Source organism: Trichogramma pretiosum, unplaced genomic scaffold, assembly GCF_000599845.2.
Source record: "Trichogramma pretiosum strain Unisexual culture from Peru unplaced genomic scaffold, Tpre_2.0 scaffold35, whole genome shotgun sequence".
Lineage (NCBI taxonomy): Eukaryota > Metazoa > Arthropoda > Insecta > Hymenoptera > Trichogrammatidae > Trichogramma > Trichogramma pretiosum.
Window position 1 is genome coordinate 769,150 of NW_019640943.1, and position 26,781 is coordinate 795,930.

Consider the following 26,781-nt stretch of genomic DNA (forward strand, 5'->3'; position numbering starts at 1 on the left):
AGCAGCTCCTGGGCGAAATTTCAATTTATAATATCGCTCGCTGCTGTATAAGTATTCGCATATGACGTGTGATTGTACGCGGAACTGCTGCGCGATATCACCGGTGCAGATCGGTTATGTTTTTTTCATCGAGCGATCGAGTCGGTGCCAATATGATCGGTAAGAAACAACCAACTTTTTTCCTCGTATCGAAAATAATAATTGTACGTCAAAATTATATCCTTTGAAAATATCTTCCAAGTATAAAGCAACCGATCGCAACGATTCGTCATTCGTTACCGATACCGATCTTTCCGGTCTAGACGAAAAAAAAAAAAAAAACACGAAGAAGAGTAAGAATGCAGAAATTCAAATTTCGCGAAGATCGCCGACGTTACGCGTCAAGATACCGTCGACAAAGGCGAACGTACCAGCAGCAGTCAGCCCCGCTCGTTTTCGCCGAAGAAAACGGAGCACAAAACATCCAGTCGAGCTCGTTTCTGCGGCCAATCCGCGCGGGGACGTTAAAGCGCGAGCACGTCACCCGCGACGAATCATGTTGTACCGCTGCTGCTGCAGTCCAACTCCAGCCTCGAATCACGCGCAGGCGGCGGCGCTTTCTCGAACGTTCGCGCACTGCACATCTAGAGAGAGAGAGAGCGAAAGAACATGCGAGATCCTTCTGGCACGTGCACGCGATTCTGCGCGTCGAATTTTCGAGATAGCTCGAGACGATTACCCATACGCGCGCCTATATGTATATATATATTGGAGTGTAACGTCGTTGCAAACATGATGTTGTTTTTTCTTTTCGTTTCAAACGAGTACACATTTCTTCGGGGCCGGCCAGCGACTGCACACGTTCGAAATAGATTTCGCGCGCGTGTCGGTCAATATTATGAGCTGCAGCAGTCTTTCGATTGTATCGAGGAGGGAAACAGGTGGCGGCGACCGATAGTGACCACCCAATTCTCGTATTTTTCGCGTTTCTTCTCAACACATGCGGCGCGCGGCGTCAGTAAAGATCTCTCGATGCTGCCCATATGGGTACTCGCGGGAAAAGTACCAGGTTGTCGCGGACTGGGGGATTTGTTTTTTTTTTTTTTTACTTTTTCACGTCGGAATTTCACTTCGAAAATTGCGTTAAGCTCGACTTGACGATTCTAGTGTCGTCGACGGTATATGACGAAATATTCCGTGAGGGAAATATTCCACTGGTGCATTATATATATACTATACTACAGATAAACTCCGCAGTGGGCGCCATTGATGGAGTAATAACACATCCGTGCGCAGGGACGGGAGGAGTGGAGGCTAAAAATAGAACGCACGAAAGTTTCGCGCGCGCACCACGCACGCCGCACGTGCCGGTCCCCGATATATGGGTTAATATGCGATATTTTATAATTGGATCGATTCCATTTTTACATGCACGGTTTCTTCTTTTGTATCGAGGAAAACATCAACAATAACAAGACCAGATTGTACTTTTTTTTTTCTTTCTTTTTATTGGTTTGGTAATAATAATTCAATAATTATTTCCATTTATCCAAGAGAGTGCATCAACGCATCTCTCTCTCTCTCGCGTTTATCTCTCGCATTCTGCATAGCTTAAAAGTTACACTAACACACTTTCGCGCAATTATTACAATATATTATGTAAATAATTCCTCGTCTCGAAAGTGAACCGTATCTCTCGTATCTCTCTCTCTCTCTCTCGTTTTCTCTCCCTTTCCAATATGCGTCTACTACATCTGCGTCGGATTTTTTTTGTTCGCTTCTTCGTAATAATATATGGAAAACAACAATCATAATTTGTTTTTTTTTATCTATATGCGTGTATTTATATATCGGATACACATTACATTACTCATTTTTGTTTTAGACTATTTATATATATTTATCATTCGATTGTTCGTACGTAGTATATTTATATTTATTTATTTTATTCTTCTTCTCATTTTTTTTTTAGTCAGTATGTATAATCTATCTAAATCGATTCAATTCCGAGACGCGAGCCTATATAATTTGTGTTTTTTTTTGTTTGTTTCGTCTGTAAGTTCTTAATAAACATTAATTATACGTAACGGCTGTGTAGTTTGTGTTTGTGAGTTTTCGAGTACGTGTGTAATGAAGATTCATATGACTTCGATCGATCCATTTATGTACTTTTCTTTTTTTTTTTATGTTTTTTCTGATTTTCCGTAAAATTCTATGAGTAAAGTAAGCTATGCTGCACTGCACCGGAGAGTAACCGATGCGGCGCTCGTAGCTCTTATTTTTTGCTTATACTTATGCGCATTGTTTATCAATTTTAAAAGAGAGGCAAACGTCGATTATGTTTTCTTTTGTTTTCTTTTATTTTTCGTCGAGCTCGTTTCTTCGACGACAAAATACGCGCAAGTCGATTAATTTTATGTACTTCTTCGTTTTAAGCTCTCAATTGTGTTTTTTTTTTTTACTTTAATTATCGTATAGCAATGAAAGTTTTCGGTTTCTTCTTCTTTTTTCGTCGCACAATTTTGTATTTTCGAATAAATAATTCACAAAAGTTTGAAAAATTAAAGCTCCGTGTGTACTTGCATCACATGTTTTTTTTATATTTTTTGTTGTAGTAATTTTAATCTTGAACGGCCAGTATATCAATGCTCACTTGTAACTGAAGCATTCGTCACATGAAAATTTAAGCATAAGTACGTCGCACGGAAAATTCGCCAAAATCAATTAATCAATAGAGTTCGTCAATTTTTATTTTCAAATTATTGCTACTGATCTTTATTTTTTTGCACCTTAGCATCGTTTATTTTCTTATAATAATAATAATAATAATTGTGATTCGCGTCAGATACTTGTAGGAAAAAATTATTCCCCCGGATCAATCAATAAATATGAAACAACATCCACAAAACAGACTAACTAATAATCTTAATTTTCGTCGTCGCTTTTCTTTATGGCTCATTACCACCCTAACGATTCGATAATCTTTTTCATTTACGTAGTATTTTTATGTGCGTATTATTTAATATACTTTTTTATTTATTCAGTATTATTTACAACTTTTAATAGTTCAATTTTTTTACTTTTCTCGTAGTTTTTGTCTAAAATGAAAAATCCTCATAATATAAACCCTTTCGACAGGTTATGGCTACATCGAGCGATCTCTCATTTTCTTTTCCTCATCGTTCAGTCGTTAAATTCAGTAGTTTTCGATCACAGATGAATGAATTTTCTCGTAATAAAAATGTTACAAAGAAGGAGGAAGGTGTCATCGTTTTGAATGCACTCGTTTTATAGACGCTCTCAAAATTTTTTCCTACACGAGTTACAAGAGACTAAACAGCTGTTTCATTTTTATTTTCACTGACACATTTTATTTTAAATCTTAATTGTGTATATATTCATTTATTACAAAATATTTATAACATGACATAATATTACCATTTACAAATTGATGAATAGATACTGCGTATTAACAATTGATGTACACATCCTCGCCGGAAAAACAAAACGAAAAGTTCGCTCGACTCGCACAGTGATGAATTATTTTCTCCTCTTTTTTTTATTCATAAAAAATCAAATAATTCTATTTTTTTAATGTAGTAATAATTATAATTATTTTATCGTTTTTACCCTTTTCTATACAATTGCACAGATATTTACATACACACACTTATGATGTCTTTTTTCATCACTTTATGCACAATACAATCTTAATATAAATCATATACCGGTGCCTTTTGAGCGCATAATTTTTTTTCTCTCAACTATCAAAGTTCACCCTCAACGATTTTGGCACATTATTTTTTATTTCATTCATTTTATTTAATATATAATTATTTTAATATATAATATATTTATTCATTTATTTATTTATTTATTTATTTATTTCTTTTCTATTTCGCAGTCATTTATCATTCTGGCTTATACGACGGTATAATGTATTTTATTGGCACAACGAGTCTTAATTGATAAAACTTTTTTCATTATTTCAATAATAATATTCATAAACTTAGCTCCTCAGCTCGATTTTGCTGATTATACACAATAATTTTTTATTTTAAGTTTCTAGGACTTTTTTCAACTACTCACCTAGTTTATCAAACATTTCATTCAAAATTTTCCTTTCCTTTTCCATTCACTTAATAAGGATTAAAGTATCAAGTGTTTTTGTGTAAAAATGTATATAGTTGCAAAAATTCATCCTTTTTTATTTCTTTGCTCTTAATAATAGCGCAAGATATCGTACGAGATTTGCACTGCACACTTGGAATCTCACTATATCATTTTGACTTTAATATTTTTCAAATTAAAAATATGTTTATAATTTTTTATGAAAAAATCGCTCTTCATAAAAGCATTTCCAGTCCATACAATCGCATACAGTGCAGAGCTCGAACGAGATTACATCAAACCTTTTTTTTAATTATAAAATATTCTTTTCTTTCGAAGAAGAAAAATGATATAATTATTCAAATCGTATCATTTGTTTATGCGTCGAGCACAAGGGCGTACTCGTGTTATCTTGTTAATATTACTTATTTTTAAGGATCTCGATTACTGTCGAAAATAAAGAAGATTATCAATAAATATACAGTTCAAAAAACATGGACGAAATGGACGTATTCTTATCGGTGATTATTACAATTCAACAATGATGAAAAATTATTTCTTCGCACCGACCGAAGAAAAGAGTTTAAATATTACACAGACGTTTGGTATCATATTCAATACATTATGTATTATTTGTGTCATTTTGTATGTTGAGACATTCTGCGTTCGAAGAAAGCACAAGTATCATATGTTATGTTTATAATTTTCTTACATTTTACGATTGAATCGATCGGTATAGAGACTTGAGCTACCTCTATATTGCATCAACGAGAGCCTACAGTTTTTATTCATTTTTTTCTTTATTTTTTGCACTATCTGGAACACGTTTTTTAATCTAAACAATCACACGCTCGACAATAAAAGGTTAATAGTTTTCTCTTTTGAAAACTGTAGCTTCAATTCATCAAATCACAATATGCAATTACTATGCATTCGCTAGAGTGAAACGGAAAATTTGGTTTCTTAAGAAATTCTTAACTATTTTTTCTCGAACCAATTTTTATGTATGTTATATCGTTACTTTTTTGTCAACAACATGAATAATCTATGATTAACTGGTTATAATATGTCTATACCTTTTATATGTATATTATATACAAATTTTTTTCTTTTTAGAATTGTTCCTCCCTCACGTATCGTTTTAAATTCTCGATAGTCACTAGTATATAGCTCAAATTACTCGATGATGCCTCGCGATATATAATCGCAACAAACGAGTTTTTCATCGTCCACACAACTATGTACAACTGCTAAATTGAAATAATATTTACAAAAATCGCGTTAAAAATCGAATCATGCACCTTTCATGCGTCGTTTTAATGTAGTCATTACAATGTTATAATAAATAAAATTTTCAAAAACGTTACATAAAAATCAACAAGCGCACGCAAAGATTAAATAAACGCACACTCGCAATCATTTTCCACATCAACGTAAAAACAATAACTTAAGTAGTCCATTGAAAAAATAAAATAAAAATGAACGCTAGTCGGCCCAAAAGAAAAATGACAGAAAATCGTATGCACGACTTTACGGGACGATATCGCTCTCGATGCTCTCGATGCCTTGTAGAGACTCGAGTCTGCATCTCTCGAGTCGTCTACTTTGCAGCCGATGTTATTGATGAATCCAAGAGGCCGGCACCCATTGGGGTTCGCGCTCCAACGAATTGATCTCGCTCAGTAATTGATTGTAAGCTCGATCGGTGTCGTTATTGATGATGATCATGTCGAACAAGTGTCCGTACTTGTCCTCCATCTCGCGCGCCTTCTCGATAATGTCCTTGAGCTCCTCCTCCTTGTAGGTCTCGTTGTTTTTGATGCGCTTCTGGCGCAGCTTCTCGAGGCTCGGAGGCGCCACGAACACCACGTACGGCTTGAGATCGGAGGTGCGCAGGATCTTCAAGGACTGCGGATGCAGATTCAGCACGCAGATCTTGCCGGAGCTCACGACGCTGCGTATGGCCTCGACCGAGGTACCGTAATACGCCTTCTCGTACTCGCCGTGCTCGACGAATTTTCGGCCCAGAATGTCCGCTTCGAATTGCTGACGAGAGATGAAGTGATAGTCCTGGCCGTCGATTTCCGTGTCTTTGCGCGGGCGACTCGTGTCTGCGAAAGAGTAAACGAGAGTCGTAAATCGATGGACGCTTCTTATAGTGCGCGAGACAGCGTCGATCGGGAATCAGTTAAAGATACTCACGAGGAATGGCTGCTGCGAATTTTTCGCTATCCTGCATCAGTCGCTGCCTCAACTCGTGCCTGCCAATATTTGGTGGCCCGATAAGCACTATGGGCCTCTTGTGATTGGCTCTGGGATAGTATAAGGCCACTTCTTCGTATGTCAAAACTTCCTCGGTCTCGTAATCTGTAATTTCAAGGTTTTTGAATGAGCAGGCAGTAAAAATAAATGTATCGCTCACGACACGTATAGATTCATTAAAAACTGGATAATTCAATTTGTACAAGAGTATATTTTCAGGGTCTGGCATTATTGTGTGATTAAAATTTGATATTGAAAAAATGTGCAGAAAAATACAGCAGGGGGGGAAAGTCACATCGACTTTTGTACCTTTTTTGAACTTTTCTCGCGCAAATGTAAACGTGTAAGCTATGAAAAAAAAGTGAAGCATTTTTTTAATAATGATGAATGATATACAGTATAACATACCGTCAACGGACGAGGTAGCGTATAGGGGATAGGCATCGTCATTGTAGCCGAATTTACCTCGCTTCTTTTTCTTTGGATTCTTTCTGGCACATAACAGGGTGCTGGACTTTTTCGGCCCTCTCAGCGACGATTTGTCACTGGCCATCGACTGCTTCATATTTTCTCGCCTGCAAAAGGTACAAAAAAATTGCATCGATACACAAAGCTCTCGATTTTGAGCGCGATAGAAAGGAATCACACTCACTGCGTCTGGAAGACCTTGCTCGGCACCAGGCCCGCGAGCGCCTGGTCCTCCTCGCCCTCGCGATACGCCTGCCACCAGTTGGGATCCTCCTGCGAGATGACGTGCAGCACGTCGCCCTTCTGGAAGCCGACGCCGAGCTCGCGACACGGTATGTAGGGATCGTCCTCGGGATCGTAGTCGAAGTGGGCGCGCACGTGATGGACTTTTTGCGGCTGATCCTCGCCGCCACCGCTGCCGGCGCGCGCCGCGTTATTGTTGTTGTTGCGCTGGGTCGGCGCCGGCAGTATGAGGAAGGTGAGGCTGCCCTGCATGCCCGCGAGTATGTCGCAGACGTCGTTCACGCTCTTGCCGCGCATCTCCACGCCGTTGACCTCGAGGACCTCGTCGCCCTCGTGCAGCAGGCCGGACTTGTCCGCGGCGCCGCCCCTCACGACTCGGCCTGTGCGAAAAGGAAGGAGGAAAATGAGAAATTAAAATTTTCACGTGATTTTCGTTCGGGTGCATGTTCTCTCTCTGTGTTAAGAATTGGCTCTCGCATCAAAAACGCGCGGATTATTTAGCATGCCGTTATTACGCGGTTACTGTTAGTTTCTACAGTCTAAACAGCACAACCGTTAGAACGTTTAGAATCAGTTCACTCGTAAGACAACAAAAACCAATAAACCTTCATCGATATCCAGCACCAACGAGTCTAAATCCTCATTTCCTACAAAAATCACGTACATCTCGATTTAATCGTGTATCGCAGACACCATCACCAAATCTCGCAGCCACCTCCGCGTACGTATATACTTTAATAATCAAAATCAAAATCGAATCGAAGAATTACCGATGATCACGGCGTCGCCCTCGTTCCTCACTGTAGCACCGAGCGGCTCGTTCGTCTTCTCGATCCTGATGATCCTGATGTTGTCGGCGAGCTTGGAGTCGCCGTGCGAGCTCGGCGACGGACTACTGGGCGGTCCACCCGCGGCGGCACCGCTGGCCACCATCGCGTCGGCGCCGTGTCCTCCAGCACCACCGCCCCGCTGCAGACCCTCGACCTGCGTCACGGAGGCGTCGTGCGCCAGCAGCAGTCCCTCCATCTCGTAGCTGGTGAGCAGCTGGACGAGCTCCTCGGCGGCGGCTATGTGCTCGGCCGAGTGGGCCGCCGTCGAGCTCGACGCCGCGGCCTGCTGCGACCACTCCTCCAGCGCCTCGATCACGTCGCGCGCTATGCCGGAAGCCTCGTCCGTGTGCAGCTTGAGGCTCTTGCCGCTGCGCAGCTTGGACTTGAGCTCGTGATGCGTTACGAGGGCGGCCTCGAAGCGCCTCTGCACCAGGAGCGTGCGCACGGCCTCGAGATCGGCCTCCACGGACGCGCCCGATATGCCCAGGCAGCCCGATATGCTCTTCATCTGCAGCTGCAGTCGGCCGAGTGTGGCTACCACCTCGCCGTACGCTAAAAAAGCATGAATAAACGTTAATATCACCTCAATTACACTGATGAGAAAAATATAAAATGTGATAATATACTCACTCAACGGTCTCGGCGCGGGCTCCTCGACGTCCGAGTGGGCGGGCGTGCCGATGCTGGCGGTGACGATTTTCGGCTGCTGGGGCGTCACGAGCTCGTCCTGGGCGTACGCCAGATTCTCCTGGCCCGCCAGCGTCGTCGCGTGGCTCTCCAGCTTCTGCAGCTTCTGCGAGCCCGTGCGCAGCGAGCGATTGAGGTAGGCCTGTCGCTGCTCCTCCTCATCCTTGCGCTTTCGGAACTCTTCCTGCGCGAGACAAGTAGAGAAAAAAAAGGAAGACGTTAATTTTTCAGTCGTTCAGACGGAGAGAGAAAGAAAAATTAGGCCGAGAAGACAACGGCCGGTGCGAGAGAGAGAGAGAGGCCTTCCCTGTAGGTAGAAAGAAGCCGTATCTCGCGTGCCGTCATAGATATATTATAATCGTGTGCGGGCTTCGGTCAACGACGCATAATATGCAAACGCGTACGACCCTGATACGTTAAATAAATAAATATCATCCCACATTTTCCCAGACACTCTCCTTTTTTTTTCGACGAATCGACAATTAAAAAAAAAAAAATGTCGATGGTTATAACGAAAGAAAAAAAGAAAAGTTTTCAATCTTATAAGCTCATTAGACGCGTGTACATATATCTCGCTCGATATAAACGTCCTAGATTCGATTAATGTCGCCTTTGCTGACGCTGCTAAACTTATAAATACAAGTGCGCGTCTGGTTGTCGTCGTCGTCTAAAGCAACGGTGCACCCAAAGGCGCGCGTATCAATCCCGTTAAAAGAGTGCAATAGATCGCGCGAGCGACGTTTCTGCAAATGCTGCACGCGTATCGATACGGACGCGATATTGCATGTGTATACGCATTTTCTTCGTCGCGAGATGGAAAAACATCGATCTTTTGAGTCATATCTATAATAATATATAAGATAGGATTGGTACTGCAGCCGTATCGATTCGATATCGCCATCGCGATTTCTCGCGCGGGTAAACGTAATTTTTTTTCTCTCTCGTATTATTATGACGTAAGATTATCCGCAGACGTACATTACGTTTCGAGCGTGTATCAACGATCGCGACGACTGTACCCGTATACACTGTACAAAGTACGCCCATATCGCAATATGAAATTGTAATCTCTCTCTCTCGGCGAGGCACATGCACGAGATCTTTTCTCGCACTGCTCGCCCCGTACGATAATAGAGGTAACGTTGGCGCGTGCGATTTACGCGCGCGCGCTGATTCATTAACGCGATTTTTCCTCATTTTTCAATGCTTCGCGGCAATTTATTAACGCGCTCGTGTGTCTTTCGCGCGTATACGAAACAACTAATTGATTACACGTTTCGGATTATGTGTGTGTATATAATAATAATCGCGAGGCGGTATCTCCGCGCTCGTGTGTGTGTGTGTGTGTTAGTCTGCAGCTGCACAGATATAATGCACATTTGTATTATTTCATACGCGCTTTATCGGTCGCTGCTGGTTGCAGCACTGGGCGGTTTCGTTCGCGCGCGCGGGAACAAACGAGCGGATAATTTTCTAATCTGCGAAAGTTTTATACACGCGGGTAAATATAGCGATGCCGAGCAAGCGAAATCGCTCTGATTTTGACTTTACGGGGTTTTTTTTTACAAATTTATTCGACAAACGATTCAACTAATCGTTGCGATATTTTTGGAGTACATTCTTTCAGTACCATGAAAAAGCTAATTACGTTGATGACTACGATTTTTAAGTAGATTATGCAATTTTTATATGAAGTTATTTGAAATTAACTCTAATCCATATTAAGGTTATCTACTGAGGAGGTTGTTTTCGTTCATTTGAACAAATGAACTTTATACTGAGATGCACACAATTTTCCGTTGAAACATGGAATTCCGTATTCCTATGTATGTTTCAATTTCTGTATCATAGCCCTAATCCACCCACGCATAGTTCAATACGACTGACGTTGTTTCTGACCACTCGAACCGCTGCGGCGCCAGTATCGAGTTTCTAAATATATCTTAATGTCTGTCCACCGTTGGTCAGTACCCATTGAGAAGCCGAAGTGTGCGCAGAGAAAAATCGTGAAAGTGAAAGTTTGAGTGCTGAAGATGACGTTAAACGACGAACACGTGCATCAGCTTAACCAAAAAAGTATAGAGAGACTGAAGATTATGCGTGAAAAGTTCCAATTGGCGGGTACATCGGAGCGATATAAATTTCTTCGTCAACTTGACCCTTTAATCAGAGATTGGCAGGGCCAACTTCCCGATCTTCGAGACCTTTTTCGGCCGGACCAAATCGACACTCTACTCAAGGATTCTGTAAACTACCGGAAAAGGAACCTGAATAAAGGTATAGGAGAACGATTTATCGACTTTGTGGTAGAAACCGGCTACAAGGACGAGCCCAAAAAAATCGTCAGAGAAGCCAGCCGGCCATTCGTGCGTCGCACCACGGCACTACACTGGGCGGCTAAATACAATCACAGCTCCGTCGTCGGCAAGCTTTTTGAAATATATCCCAGGTGCGATGTGACTTACTTCGACCAAGAGAACGACGACACACATTTTCGTGTAGCCTGCAAATTTGGTTGTTACGAAGTCGTAAAGAGATTTCTCGAGCTCGGACAAGATCCCAATGGCCTCGAGGAAGTACCAATCTCAGTTCGTTCGCCGGATTATATTTTGATGACTAGGCTCGGAATTGTGTATCAAAAATTAATCGAACCGCCGTTACAATTGGCTCTGTCTAACAAATGTAACGAGGTGGCACGGCTACTACTCGAACGTGGCGCCAACCCCAGTTTGACACTGCTGGATATGGGCAAAGGTCAATTCGACGATGACTCGGTCGAGCTGTTATTCGAGATCATGGATGACATGCAGTTGACGGTGCTGGACGACGCCCGGGACAGTAATGGTAACACACTGCTGCACTTGGCTTTACAACGGGGCATCGCGAAGGTAGTCGAGTGTCTGCTGAGGAGAGGCGCCGATCCCTATTTAACCAACGCACATGGGCAGACAGCTCTGCACATTATTTGCCGTGGCCAATGCAATGGCGACTTGGTGGATAAGTTTTTCAAGATCGTCGACGAAAAACATCAGCCGGTTCAGGTCAACACCGAAGACGAGTGGGGTACCACACCATTGCACTTGGCTGTACGTTGGAGCAACAAGAAGGCGGCTGAAGCACTGCTAAGAAGAGGGGCTGATCCGAATTTGACAGATAGAAAAGGATCGACTCCTCTTCATGAGATTTGTAGAAGAGACGATGGTGATAAACTTATGAGGGTATTTTTCGAGATCAACAATGCCGATCAGCGGACGGTGCAGGTCGATGCCAAGGACAATGAGGGTAGGACACCTCTTCAATTGGCAGTGGCACATGTCTTGCCGAATACTGTCGATTTACTTTTGGAACATGGCGCTGATGTGTCGAGCTTCGTCTTCCCCGCAGTGAGTTATTTTGAAAAGAGTTTCCAAATGCCGCTTGATTTGAAATTGAGGCTAGCGTGTGGTCTGATGTCCATCGTCGAACACCTTGAGAAAAGAGGATACGAACTGGACCGAAGTGACGCTCTGATCGTCATGAAATTATTCTCCAAGTACGGTTTGTACGAGAAGTCATCGGATTCTGGAAAATGTTGGTATGACGACGAGGAGTTTGCGGCAATAGCGAAAAACATAATGATGAATTCGAAGCTGTCACTCCTCGACTCGATCCAGTTACGTCCCCATGAGGCGGCAAAACAACTTACGTGTTCAGACTATTACAAGTTTGCATTTCCGTCAAAATTGTATATGTTCAACCAAGAGCCCAGGAAGCTTTGTGAAGTGCATCTGTGCGAGAAACTATCGAGAAAATTTTTCCGGCGATGGGCACTGGATTCTTTCAAGGAACTGATGCACTATCGTCTGCCGCTTGAGATGTGCGAAATGATCATAGATGAGTCATTCATGAACAAAGATTTATATAATATTTGTTTGGCGACTGAAACATCGGATAACGAAACAACTTTGAACAATACAATAAAGGTGCTGCAAGGCATACGTATAAGTACAAGTACGAATGAATGAAAAAAAAAATAATACTTGAGCTTTAATAAATATATTAATTTAGAAAAAAAATAGTTTTGTGCTTTGTTAACGCTCAAACTACTCTCCTAAGTTTTTTTTTGTACAGCCATGTGTGTTACAATCGAAATAAATAAAAAAAATGAATTTAATAATTTGCTTGGATTTTATTCTTTCCTTTTAATTTTATTCCAGTTTTATTAACTAATAGTCATAAAAAAGTGTCTCATCTCGCAATTTTTTTCATATACGGTCAAATAACACATATACAAAGGTGGCAGCATATCGAACGCATGTCAGTTGTCACCTTATTTCAATTCATTATTCATTTAGGAAAAGTACAGTTTTAAGTTTTGATTTAATTTTAATTTTTTAATTTTTTTCAATTCATTACAGTTGATTGTATATTGAATAGAAAACCATAATTGAGAACATAATTTTTGCTAAATAATTTCAGAATATTGAAATAACGAAAATGTATTCCGTTTTTACGAGCAGGCAAACGAAAATGATTTAAAGCATCCGTTGCCAAAAAGATTAATTTTTTTTTATGCAAGCATTTAATTCAAATTTCTGATTACTTATGTATAAAAGTATAATTCTACATTTTTCGGCGATATTATTTAATCGCGCGTTCAGAGATAAATAGAAAATAAAATTGAGTTTTGTACAGATAGAAATAATATTTTTCTAAATAATTTCTTATTTAACTTTAGTAATACAATCTGTAATTTTATCAATACATTACACCAATCTCTTTATATCTTTGATAAAAGTAAATACTCTTGCAATTATATATGATTTTGTGGCATTCTACTCTAAATTGTTTGTATGATTTAGTCACATTTTTTTAATAAAGAGGAAAAAAGTTAAATTATCAGGGTGGTAATTGTTATGGGGTCTTTATTCATACCTTGTTCATAAGACTGTTACCCCTTCTATCAATTGTAGTCTCGATATCATAAGAGTAGTGAAAAATTGGTTGAAAAAGTTTAGTAAATTCTAACAACAAAACACAATTTGTTCAAGAACAGCAGTGCATTACAAGTGAACTTTCAACAAACTTTACCGAAAAAAATTAAATTTAGATAAAATTAATAGTATTGTTTATTTACGAATTTAATTTATGAAGTTAATTTGTATACATTATCTCGAATCACGAATCACTTGTGAAGTTAATAGTAGTGGTTCATAAAAAAAGACTTTACTCGTGATTGTACTTATCCGGCCGTTTCTATCAAATTCAAGACATTCATTTTATCATACATTTCATGAAAATTGTAATTGTACATTCTTTTGCGTCTAGAATGGATTTACTTATCCACTTTTACTTAATTTCAAATCAACATCGGGTAAATTAACTCAACATCAAGAACATATTTAGTTATCACATTGCATTCTTTATTTTCAACATAGTATGAAAATTATCGCGTAATCGATTTGTGTTGTAGACGATATCTTGAGAATCGCAGCAAATTTGATAGAGACAGTCGGTCAGGTAAGAATCATGATTAAGGCTTTTTTTGTACAATACTGTTAAGTTTGCATGATTGCTTTCGGCTAATGAGCATTCGAACTCTAGTTACTATTAAATTTAACAATCATCGTATAATTAATTATCAAATTGTTCCATTAAAAAGTTAGTTTGATACTAGACGAAATATCATTCGATTTCAACAATATCATAGTCACGTATAATTGGGATCACTTATTTCAAAAAACTTGCAATAATACGTATTCGATACGATTTCGAGCGTCACGCCCGACTGCGCGCGTTAAAGGATAAGAGAGGCATACATCATACGCCGGTCGATTAGGTAAATACATCGTTGAAACGAAATTGCGACACGTGACGCGTACGCAGCGGATATATAGTTTTACGATTACATCTCGAGTAGTACGTGTGCTTTATTTTTTATTTATTTTTTTTCTATATTTTAATCGAATTCGATTAATTTTGCGCCGCGCGACGCGAGGGTTACACCACAGAGCACGCGTATAATACACTCGTATACGCGTCCTGGTTCGAGTGTACATATCATCGTCGTTGCGCACGCGATCGCAGTATCATCGAGTGGCGTGTGTACAAGTACACTGTACATTTATAATGCGTATCTATGTGTATAGAGTCATCATCCGGCGAGTCGAGTCGCGCGCGCGGAGAGAACAACAACGTGTGTGTGCTCATCCCAACGATAGACGCGAAGGTCAACGCAAAATCGTGTTTAATGAGCCAAATCGCAAGTCTCGTCGCTTCGAATCGTGCTGCTGCTGCTCTGCTTTTATGATGATTCTACATTTATATATATTGTACGGTAAACTAGAACAAGAGAAAGAGACAATAGGCCTATACGATGAGTCCGGAGAATCGTTCTTTTTTTACTTTAAAAAATCATCGTGTGCATGATACAACAAACACACTACAGGTATACTCGAGGAACGAATTCGGCGAACGAGGCGTTTTGTGCGCAGTCCTCGTTCATAGAAGCTCAACGTTACCTCCCCCCAAAGATTCGCATACCGAATGAATGAAATTATGATATGCGCAGCGGGATAGGGGCGTGTAGAAAAAAAAAGTCATAGCGCGTGTATACGAGGCAATCATTTAGTCGAGAAATCGCGAAGCAATTGCAACAACATATTTGAAATAGCCACTAGTGTATACTGCAATTGCTGACAACATTTTTCTTTCTCTTTCAACTAACGATTAAATCGCGATCTCTCTCTCTATCTCTCTTTTATGAAGAAAAAGCTCCGTTCGGTCTAATAAGCGCGTTGTCTATGTAAAAAAAAAACGAGGCAACATCCGAGACGTATAATAATGGACGAAATTATGCATCGCGCGCGCATCGCGTTCATATACTATAATCTCGTCGTAGTACGTACGGAGCAGGAAAAACTAAAAAAAGAAGAGAAACAACAAATTGATGTCGTTTGCGGCGCACCTGATACTTTCTGATGGAATGCAGCTGCTGCTGGGTCGGCTGCTCGTGCTTGACCGTCGGCTGGTGCTGCTGCTCGACGACGTCGGCGTCGACGACGACGTTGTTGTTCTGACCGGCGAGACGCAGACTGTCCTTGGGCGGCCGGGCCGGGGCGCGCTTCTGATCGCGCGGCGGTATCGCTGGCTTGACACCGTTGAGACCGGCCTGAAACGAGAAAAAAAAGGCACGGAAGGTTGGTTTTGGTCGCTTTGGTTCGCGGTTTTTTCCACACGTGGGCTGCGAAGGAATATATTGTTGATTTTATACTGCACACACGTCGCTGAACTTTCGTCGTATATTTTTTTGATCGATGGTTTTACATGAGTTTAATTTGATGTTAAATGGTGATTGAATCGAAAATTCACAAGACTCGATGCTCTCTACCAAACACCCATCACCGTGTGAGAGAGGAAAAGGAAAAGATCTACTAGGCGCATCGTCTTGCAAATTTTCAAATTATACCCATTGTATAAAATGTTAAAAATTATATATTATGATGTTGTTACGTGCGTAAGCGTATTGTTTTTTTGTGTGTATACCATCATCGATAATTCATGCATTTTATTTTAACGTAAGAGAACAGATTTTCCATAACCCAAGAGGAAGCAGGAGTAAGGTACCAAGTATAAGATAGTATAGTGCGAGCGACGCCAGGATCTTTCAGTGCGATGTAATACCTCATTGAATTCTAAAAGCCTCGAGCCGTCATCTCGCTTCTTTTTTTTTTCTTTTTGAAATAAAAACACACGTCCCTTATAATCCTCTATAACTTTCCGGACAGAGAGATATTCTTCACTCGCAAACCAAAACAGAGAGAGTAGTTCACAAACGTCAAACCCGCGTGCGGAAATTTTTACCTTGATCAATTTTTTTACGCCTCTCGTGTCCTCGTACAACGGATCTTTGTCGTCGTCGTCGTCGACCCCCGTCTGGTTAATCCTCGTCAAGAGGTCGGGGGGCCAGGCGCGCGACGCCCTCGACGACGCGGTCAACGTCAATTTTTTTCTCGGCGTAACGACCGTGACGAGGTCTATTCTCGAGTCCGACGCCCAGTTCTGCATGGCGTCCGCGTCGTCGTCGTTAAGACGATTGTCTTTGTAACCCGACAGGTTGAGGGCGCTTTTCGTCACGTCGGAATCGTTACGGCGCAACTGAGCCCGGCATCTCTTGCGATAGGCCAGAGAGAGCCTGGAGTTGTTCGAGTTCTGCGTGATCGGCGAGTCGTCGTCGTCGACTATTACGGGAAACCTCATCCCCTCGTCTTTGCCGTCTAATTTCGGCGTCGACGAGGAGAAACAGAACTGCTGCTGCTGTAATTTCGCGCGACTCACGAAGCTGTTTCTCGAGTTCTCGTTGCGCTCCTGTATGTGCAGCACCTCGTCAGCATCGCCCGACTCGACAACTTTCACGACCGGCTTGACGATATCCACGTCTTCTACTACAACCTCCTCGTGAGGCTCGATCACGCGAGTCTCGCTGTCGACGCCCTCCTTGATGCCGACCACGTAGCACGTGGAGGTCGGTCGCGAGGACAAGGCATTTTTCGGCTCGTCGTAATAGATTGGCGTGTCCTCGTCCTTGAAGTAGCTGAAGCGCGCTTGATAATTCGAGACGGACGCGATTCCGGGACTGCCCGGTAGCACCGAGGACTCGTGCTCGCCGGCTGTGTTAGTGCATAGGAACTTGGGCGTGCTGAAGCTCTTTTTTTTCGTGATTTTTGTTTGTGCTTGTGCTTGTTGTGTTGGTGGTGGTGATAGTGCTAGTGAATTGTTATGAGATGCAGTGATGCAAGCCGCGCGCAACCCATCGATCAGTAGGCTTCGAACCCTCGACCTCGACCTTACCTTCTTGTTGTTATTATTGGCGGTGCAGACGACGTCGCCTGCAGCCACCACCGCCGCCGCAGCTGCATTACTAGAAGAAGTCTTGTTGTCCTCGTTCAAGGAGGAGCCGCTCTTCACCGAAGTCAGAGTCGACGCGCGCTGTTTGTTATTGTCGAGCGTGTTGGATCGCGACGGCGGGGGATAGACCGGGTGGCTCTTGGTAACGGGCACGAAATCCGCGGGACAGTCGACCGCGACCTCGCGATAATGCTTGCTGTTGACGAGCACGACCGGACGATGATGATGATGATGATGATCGACCTGATCGTAATCCGCGGACGAGGATACGTCGCTGCGCAGGGTCGAGTAGCCGCTCGACCACTGGTTCTTCTTCTTGTTGTTGTTGCTGCTGCTGCGCGGACGCGACAACGCGGACGAGGCCGAGGAGGTCCTCTCGTGCGACACGTCGAGCTCGTCGCTCGACGCCATCCTCTGTAGTAGCTTCTCGGCCTCGGGGCCCTTGGCCTTCTTCTTTCTGCCCTGCGACGGCATCTTGATCATGCCTGCGGGTGGCGGCTTGATAATCGCATGCTGCTCCTGTACCGACGATCCGCCACCGCCGATCTCCACGATGGTCTTGTTGTTGTTGTTGACGATCTGACCGTTGACCTTGGCGGGCCTTGGATCGTCGCTGATCAGCAGATTGAGATCGCTGGCGCATCTCTTGCTGCTGGGCATCTTGCCGCTCGCCACGACAATCACGTCTGTCTCCTCGATGGGCATGCCGTAGGCCGGATTCTCGAAGGACGTCGTCGTCGTCGTCGTCGTCGTCGTGCTCTTCTTGACGCTGCTCAGCAGCTGATGACGATGATGACGCAACGGATGCTCGTGCAACGGCGGATCGGCGGCACCACCACCGGCCGACAGCTGGCTGGTCCTCAGCACCAAGCTACTGTCGAGGGGCACCGTGCTGTCCGAGCGCCCGCTAGAACTCCTCGGACTCGCCGAGTCGTCGCTGCAGGTCTTGAGCATCGTCGGATAGTCCTCCTTGGCGAAGGGATAGTCCTCGTCGATGGCGTCGACGCACGACTCCTTGTGGCCGTTGAAGTGGTCCTCGACCTCGTCCTCGAACGGGTCCTTGTGCAGATCCATCTTGAGCACGTCCTCGATTATCACGTGCTTGATCGGATGATGAGGCGGAACCGGAGGTGGCGACGTATTTATAAAGTCGAAACCGATCTGCGAGGGACTGAGGGGGCGAGTCATCGCGTTATTGTTGACTACGGGCGCCTGCGGTTCGGCGCTCTGACACGCGCTCGTCACGTTATTATCGTTATTATCGCCGTTCGCGCTCGTCTTCGATTTCGTCGTTCTTCGGTCTTTAACGGGCGGCGGCGGGCCCTGTATCGTTATCGGCGGCGGCTGGGGCGTATTGACCGGCACCAGTACCGAGGTACGTGGATGCTGGTGGTGATGGTGGCTCGATTTGTTGTTGTTGCCGTTATTGTGCGTTTGTTGTTGCATTACCTTGTTGGGATAAGCCTGCTGGAGCAGGGTGTCGGGCACGTCGACGGGCAGCTCCCGATGGTGGCCCTGGATCGGGTGACCCTGGGCCCACATCTCATCGGGATGCACCGCCTCGTGGTGCTGCTGGTGCTGGTGCTGCTGTAACTGCGTCTGCTGCTGCTGCTGAACGCCGCTTCCTGAAACGCCGCTGCCGCTACGACTTCGCGACCTGCAATTCAGACAAAGAGAAAAAAATCCGATTAGTAAAATTGATACGCATAAGAAATTTGATATATCATTGGGATTTATAGCGTATACATGTACAAGGGACACACCTACGCTCGGGAAATTGTATATCTAGCTTAATAACGTGTTTTTTTTTTTACAGATAAAAATCATTTACCGCCTCGTGTAAATATCTTTGCATAATACACGCAGTCGCAAGCTTATAATTTAATCCGCGACGAAGACGAAGCAAAAAGAAGGTTAATAATAAAGTAAGGCAGCGAGTAATCTTACGAAAGCGGTCGTCCGCGACTTGTGTGTGTTTGTGTGTGTTGTACACGATAAAACTACACAACACGCGAGTTCGTTTTCTCGGTTAGCGACCTTTGTTTATATCCAATAGACATGTTGTATTGCGTCGTCGATATTGCGCAACAATCGATGTGTCGCGCTCGCAAAGAAATGTGAAAGGTCCTTGCCGATTACACGTTTAACGAGATATGTATATATGTACGAAAGTCCCGTTTTTTTGCGCTGCGACCGACCGTGAGCGCCTATAATATAATATAATGTAACGAAACAGGAGAGAGAGAGAGTCTCTCCGAACTATATTATATACACCGAGAGGACAGAGTTTTATTTTCAGCCTGCTGTAGCTATAAGGTATATCGCGATAAACACGTGTGCAACAGCAGCAGCAACGCAGGCCAAGTCCGCAAACGTCGGCAGAGAGGAAGCGAGCCGTATAAAATTTCTTCGAGTCTGAATCACGTGTATAATATAGGCGTTTTTCGCGCGAAATCGAAAAATTTTTTTTTTTTGTCGTGCGCGCACACCTGCAAGCTGATTCAGAAAATTATTATCGTATACGTATACGTCGCATTCGTTCCTCGTGAGACTTTCCCGCGCTTTTAGATACACACAGGTATGCATGATTCAAGCCTTATGCAACCGTGAGCGAGCCGAGTCATTGCCGCGCAGAGCGAGACGGCTGAGAGAGAGAGATATAATATGTATATAGCCGAGTAATAAAGCAGCCTATTAATTGGCCATACCGATCGGTCAAGAGAGTCGTTGCGCGGTGAGAGAGTTAAGGAAAAACGATAATATAATGTACGTACAATGCGCAGGAATAATTATGACACACGCGTGGAATGTCTTGTTTTTACTTTCAGCCTGGGGTTGCCATAAGGATGAGCGCGCGAACCGATCGATACGCGATATCCACGAGTCCTATTTAATGATTGCGTATAGAACACGTGCTGGGCTCGTTTTCGTACTGTATAAAGTAAAAGGTAAACGTCCTCGTCGAGTTAAGTCAAGAGTTAAAAACATATACCTACATATAATGTAATGATAAGCGATAAAAATTGGGGCCTCATACATACACACGTAGCTTTCACTTATATATTATTATGCCTCGCTGTGCATGTGTAATCGCGTATCGTAGATTAAATACACACGCGGCGGCGGCGCTACACCCTGCAGGCGTATGTATACACGTACAAGCAGAAATGTCTAAACGCATTTATACACACCACGAGAGAGAGAGAGAAAGGCTTGAATTTAACACAATGGCACACATGCTACGCACGAAAACACAACTCGAGTTTAGTATTAGTGCGTTATATACATCGCGTGGCCGTGAACGCGAGACGCAATGAGCTTTCTAAATATTTTCGGCCCGGCAATGATCTTTACACGTTACTCGCATATATACACGTGTAGACGTTGCGCCAATATAAAAAGCATCTCGTAACGTTTTTTACGTTTTATAACATGTATACACAGCGGTGGATCTTCTTCTTGATGTTACGCGTTCCCGTGATTTCGATTAGAATCGAGCGAGATCGCTCCTATATACGCCCGCGCGTGGAAATATACGAATAAGAACGAGAAGAAGTAAAGGCAGTACACGTGATTGCTCCGGCCCATTCATCCCTTTTCACGCGTTTCATATTGCGAGAGCACCGAAAAACACAAGATCCCTCTTTTAATATTCTCTATACGTATTTCGTACAAATGCCTCGGCCACAAAAGAAGCTTATATTTGTTCGGGTTCAACCGAGAGCACGCATATAGCTCGTATTATTGTGTACAAAAGAAACGAAACGAAAAAAAAAATTATAATATCGTCGCGAAAGAAAGAGAAGAAGTGCCTCTATCTCTCTGTATTGTAATCATATCATGGCATCCAATGTGCGCGAGCATCTCGACTTTCGTATATACAGTATAGATAGATACAGTACCATTAATACTATCGCCGAGACTACCCGAGAGCTGCTCCTTCCTTATACGATACAAATGCATATATATCCGCAGTCCGCGCAGAGCTGCAATTGCATATATATGGAGCAAACAGCAGCAGCAGCAGTAGCCTAGCAGCAGCTTAGAATTTACAGTTACGTTACGTTTAAGAGAAACGTGGAAATTACACGTTTTTTCGCGGCGCTCGCTCGCGATACGATGATGGAAAATTCGATGTTGGCGTGTATATACCGCTTATACGTGTTTTACATACGTCGGGGATGATCATTTTTCGAGTGTACGAATCCGACATCGCTCAATTTATAAAAGAAGCGAATCATCGCGAGAAAAGAAAAACAGTTTAGCGAGCGAGAGAGGCCTCTCAACGAGACACGGCTCTCACCGGCCGGTATTATCTATAAAAAAAAAAAACGTACAGTACGACTGTGCGAGACACATTGCCCCCGCGACGACGACGTGTGTAAGTCGGTGGTTGAATCTAGGCTACCGTAATCCGGATTTGCGTTATACGGATCTTCTTTCTTTTCTTACTATCTCCATATACGCGCGCGCGCGAAAATGCCATTGGGGAAAGACAAGGGGCAAAAAACGGATCCGACGACGACCTATTATATAGGTGAAAATAGAGTGTCAATATATACTGTGATGATATACTTTTCTAGCGCTACTTCATAGAAAAACAAGCGTTACGCACATATCGTCTACATTTTTGATACAATTACGCAAATATATATAGCTACGATTCAACGGCCGACTCAGTATAGTAACTAATGACAAAATATATATATAATTATCCTTTTTTTTCTTGTCTGAACGTAATTCCAAATACCTAATGGCATTGCGCCGTTTCAGTTCGCGCTTTCTTTTGGCCGGTGCCGCCGTGCTGGTGGCTTTCCTCAAGCCTGCGCCGATGCTGATCGCCACCGGCAGCGCGCGGGGCAGCGCCGGCATGCTCGGCCGCGGCACTTTGACCAGCCACTCGCTTCAGATGTATACATCGTATGTATATCATTTTTTTCGAGCGTAACGCAGAGAAAATAGAAAAATCGGTTAATTTTCTTATTAAAATCACCGCCCGACTACTACAGCGAATCGATATAAATCCTTTAAAAGGCCTAGCGCACATAGTGTGTGTACGTACGTTGACTTTCTCGCTATATAAGTGTTTGTGTGTGCGTGTGTGTATGTGTGTGTGCGTATATATAGTTTATACTGGCCGAGTCATCCGGTTTCTCTCTTGCGCCAAGCTTGCAGCACACACACGCGATTTTTATATGAAAAATTCCCGATCGTGTGGGCGTCGCCTGGAACAGGATTCCCTCGCGCTGACTCGGCTCGTGATCACCTCTATGAGAGAGAGAGAGCAAACGAGAGACAGGAACGTGCCTGGGCATATGTGTGTGTGTGTGTTATATACGTGTCGATCGTGTTAATTTTTTCGTTTTTCCACTCGGCCTGTTATCGGTGCAGAGAGAGAGAGAGAGAGAGAGAGAGAGAGAGAGAGAGAGAGAGAGAGGCTATATACGCTTTTATAATGAGCTGGCTCCGTGGATACTCTTTCTTTTATGTATTGTAGGATAGGATGAGATGCTGCCTGTTGTTGTTTTCGGAGTAATAATATGCTTATAATACACACAAACACACACACACACACACACGATGTATGGGAAAATTTTCTCTATCCACTCGCGCGCGCGCACGTGTTTGCGTTTATTATTAGATATACATTATTAGCTTATACAATGGAGCGCTCCTTTTGTGTTGGTGTATATCGGAGGAATGCACACGGATCGCGGAACGGAAAGGAAAATAATTCGGACGAACTTTTTTTTCTTATCTCGTGTACTCGTCCGCGCGTGAAACGATCATCTGCTTTTTCACACTTTTGTGTGTATAGCTTATATACAATTATATATATACACAACAATTCACATCGGTTTTTAAATGTCTCAGTTATATCTCTCTCTATTATGGCTATGCAGCATTTAAATGTAAATGTCTGTGTATGTGTGTGCATCGGGCCGCGTGCTATACAGAGCGTGATAACGTCCGAGCGAGAGAGGTGATTAAACTTTTCCCGTGAAACGACTCGAGGGGGTATAATATCAAGACGCTGCGGGGAACTTTTTGACAATTACGCCGAGTCCCTTAGTGCCCGAAAACGCAGGTGAAAAAAGAAGACGAAGAAGAAGAAGAAGAAAAATCTCGACACAAGTGCGCGCCCGAGTTACGTACTTTTAGATATATACATGTATGTATCAAGCACTCTCCTACTCACGCAGCGGCTCTAACGCGGTATTTTAACGAACGCTATATAAACCCGAAGAACAGCAGCAGCGGCGGCGGCGGCGGCGAGTCCGTCAGATCTAGTTCACGAGATTCCCATGGAACGAAGTCGTACTAGTTTTCCCCCGGTGTTATGTTTTTTTTTTTTATTCTCTTCTTTTCTCTCTCGTCATCGTACTCTCATTGGGTCCTCCTCGCAGCAGTTGTTACAACCTTTTGCGCATATCATTAAATTCGAAAATTAACATTGCGTTAGAGGAGTATACGGACGATTGATCAAGTGTCATTAGCGACGAGAGGATGAGACGCGCTCGGACCACTTTCCCCCACTTGTTTTATATTTACTTTATACGATCGAATCTCGGCTGTGTGTAATATACCTCCCCTGTGTGCGGGGGGACTCCCCAACGTCACCTGTGCGTGTTATAGGGCAGGTGTGCTCGCGGGAAGAAAGAAAAAAAAATATATAATGTACAAGCGCAGACACGAGTGCGATCAGTAGCGAGACACGTATACGTACGTCACACGCACACATGTGTGTGTGTGTCTGTTGCGATACATTATGGATACACACGTCTCCGAGAGAAACAACACAATCGCGAACACCGATAATGATAATGTTTTCCATTCAAGGAAAACGTGTTTTTCCTTCTTCGCCTCGATTTTTTTTTCTTCATCTTCTTCTTTCGTGTATTAGTCGCGCGTGCGCGCGAAAAGCGACGGGCAGTGATTCATAATACGCTGCCGCGATGATGCATCTTCTTCCTCGCGCGGATTCGCGTAGCGCAGGAAAAACGAAGACGATTTTTTATTTCTCTCTCTCTCTCTCTCTCTCTCTCTCTATCTATCTTATAATTCTCCCAAAACATTCCTGCGAATGCATCGCAACAGCCGAGGGGGAAACAATCGAGTCCATTGAAAAGGTTTAAGCAATTACCCCGCGAGCGTGTGTATCAAAAGGTAGATAGATGTATATAGTACTGCTGCAGCACATGCATGTGTGTATGGAAGGAATTTAAAGCGCACAAACTGTAGAGAACGCGGAATGAAATACAGTTTCGTCCTCCTGTACATATCGTCGTCGTCGTTCGCGATCGTATAATAGAGCTCCACTCCGCTCTCGCAGAAGGAGGAATTGCAAAAATATATTATAATATAAAACACGGCTCCATTGCGCGGTGTCTCTGTTATTTTCCATTTTTCGTATTAATATCTTTTTTCTTTAATAAATTATTGTGTATATTATGAAAAAAACCCGCGCGCACGCTCGTGTTATGCTGGTATCGTATCGATTAGTCGCGAACGTCAAGTATATACAATCGACGTTGAATCTAATCAATCTCGACACCCGTGTGTACAATATAATATCATCGTCGTGCTACACGTTATGCTGCTGCGGCTTATCGAGGCCTGAAAATTGTTTCCAAGCCCAAGGACTCTCTTTTTCTCTCTCGTTCTCTCTGGCGCGCGTTATTCGGAGGTTTATTACGAATCCTGTGCCGCGACTCTCCGGCCAGAAAAGCAGCGAGCGAGCCAGCCAGCCAGCCAGCAGAGAGAGGCTCGAGATGAGAAAAAAAACCGGTATAAGCGCAGAATGAGAGACCGAGAGAGAGAGAGAGACGACTACGGGCGTCGTCGTCGTCGTCGTCGTCGGTGTAAATTCCAAGATATACGCAACCGCGCACAGGTACGCGCCAGCGCTCGAGTATATGTGTGCCTGTATGTATGTGTGAATTATATACATACACAGAGACAGAGCGAGACACGAAAAATTCGTGGCTTTTATATAAATACGCGACGAAAATTGACGCCGTTTTCAGGTGTATATATGTGTGCCCAGTGTGTATGTTTGTGTGTGTGTATATTATAATATCCACACACGTATACGCATATATATGTACAGGTGGTCATCTCTCGCCACAAAATGTAAAAAAAAAATCCCAGAGTCTTTCTGCACGACTCGCGAGAATTTTCAGACGATCTCAAGGTACAAAAAAAAATAAAAACAACAATACTAAGGTGTATAAAAAAGTGCGAATGCCTACCATTGCAGCGTTTTCAGTATTCTCATGGCGGCGGGGGATGGTTGTTCGTTTTATTTTTCGTTTGTATTCGACAAAAACGACCAACCAAACCGATCTTTCAGCCCAGCAGTTTGACTTTGTTTGTTCGTTCGTCAGCGACGCAACAGAGCACAGCCAACAACAAACAACGCTATGTAACGCGCGAAACGTTACACGATGCACCAGCAGACTCCGATATTTTTGTATTTTATATACTTATACCACTTTATACAATCGCACCCAACAACAACAACGACAACGCGGAGAAATGCCCCGTTGGACGCAACGACGAGGCGTCGTCCTCGCTGTCTAAAATACTGTATTCTCTGCAGCACACACACACACACACACCACTGTCAAATTATTTCTCTTCGTACAAATTTCCTTTTCTCTTCTTACTTCATATACGTATATCACGTGCACTTTCACAGACACACATACACATCGCAACGACGATCTTTTTTCTTCCTCATCATCGTCGTCGTCGTCATCGGCGCGGCATCATCATCGACACACAGTTGCAGCAGCAGCACATGCACAACGATCTGCCAATGTTACACACGACCACGAGTATAGAAAAACACTGCACACACTGCACACAGACTGCAGGCAATTCTCTTCTGAATCTATATATTTCTTCCTTCGTCGTCGCGGGCACCCACGGTACAACACACAGGAACGAAAACAACAACAACAAATAAAAGTAGGAGAAAAAACACAACGATAAACACACCAACGACGCTTTACTTTTAATTTTTTTTTTTTTTACTACACGACGACGACGACGCGGATAATCTCGATTACGGATAAATAAGCAGGTAAGCGGTTATTGGTACCGCTTTTGCCTGGCGAACGCGTCATCTCTCACTTCGCTACTACTCTCCGGGACTCTCTTCTCTCCACTCCTTCACATGACTCGAGCTGCTGCTGCCGCTGCTCGCGGTTGTAGTGGTATATACTATATACCTCGTAGCACATACTTATACACACACACGCTATATACTCATATGTGTGTGTGTGTGTGTGTGTGTGTGTCTAGCAGGCTG

At 43.2% G+C, this 26,781-nt stretch overlaps 1 protein-coding gene across 1 annotated transcript; it reads right to left on the minus strand.

The window, feature by feature from the left end:
• Positions 1 to 3,333: 3,333 nt before the first annotated feature.
• On the minus strand, positions 3,334 to 26,722 carry LOC106653529. The gene is made up of 9 exons (XM_014373005.2): positions 25,718 to 26,722; positions 17,409 to 19,122; positions 15,526 to 15,729; positions 8,523 to 8,763; positions 7,833 to 8,444; positions 7,004 to 7,442; positions 6,760 to 6,926; positions 6,292 to 6,456; positions 3,334 to 6,200 (listed from the first exon to the last, which is right to left on the minus strand). Exons 1-9 carry the CDS (start codon positions 25,741 to 25,743, stop codon positions 5,707 to 5,709), a joined length of 4,062 nt encoding a protein of 1,353 aa, XP_014228491.1. The 5' UTR covers positions 25,744 to 26,722; the 3' UTR covers positions 3,334 to 5,706.
• Positions 26,723 to 26,781: the final 59 nt, after the last annotated feature.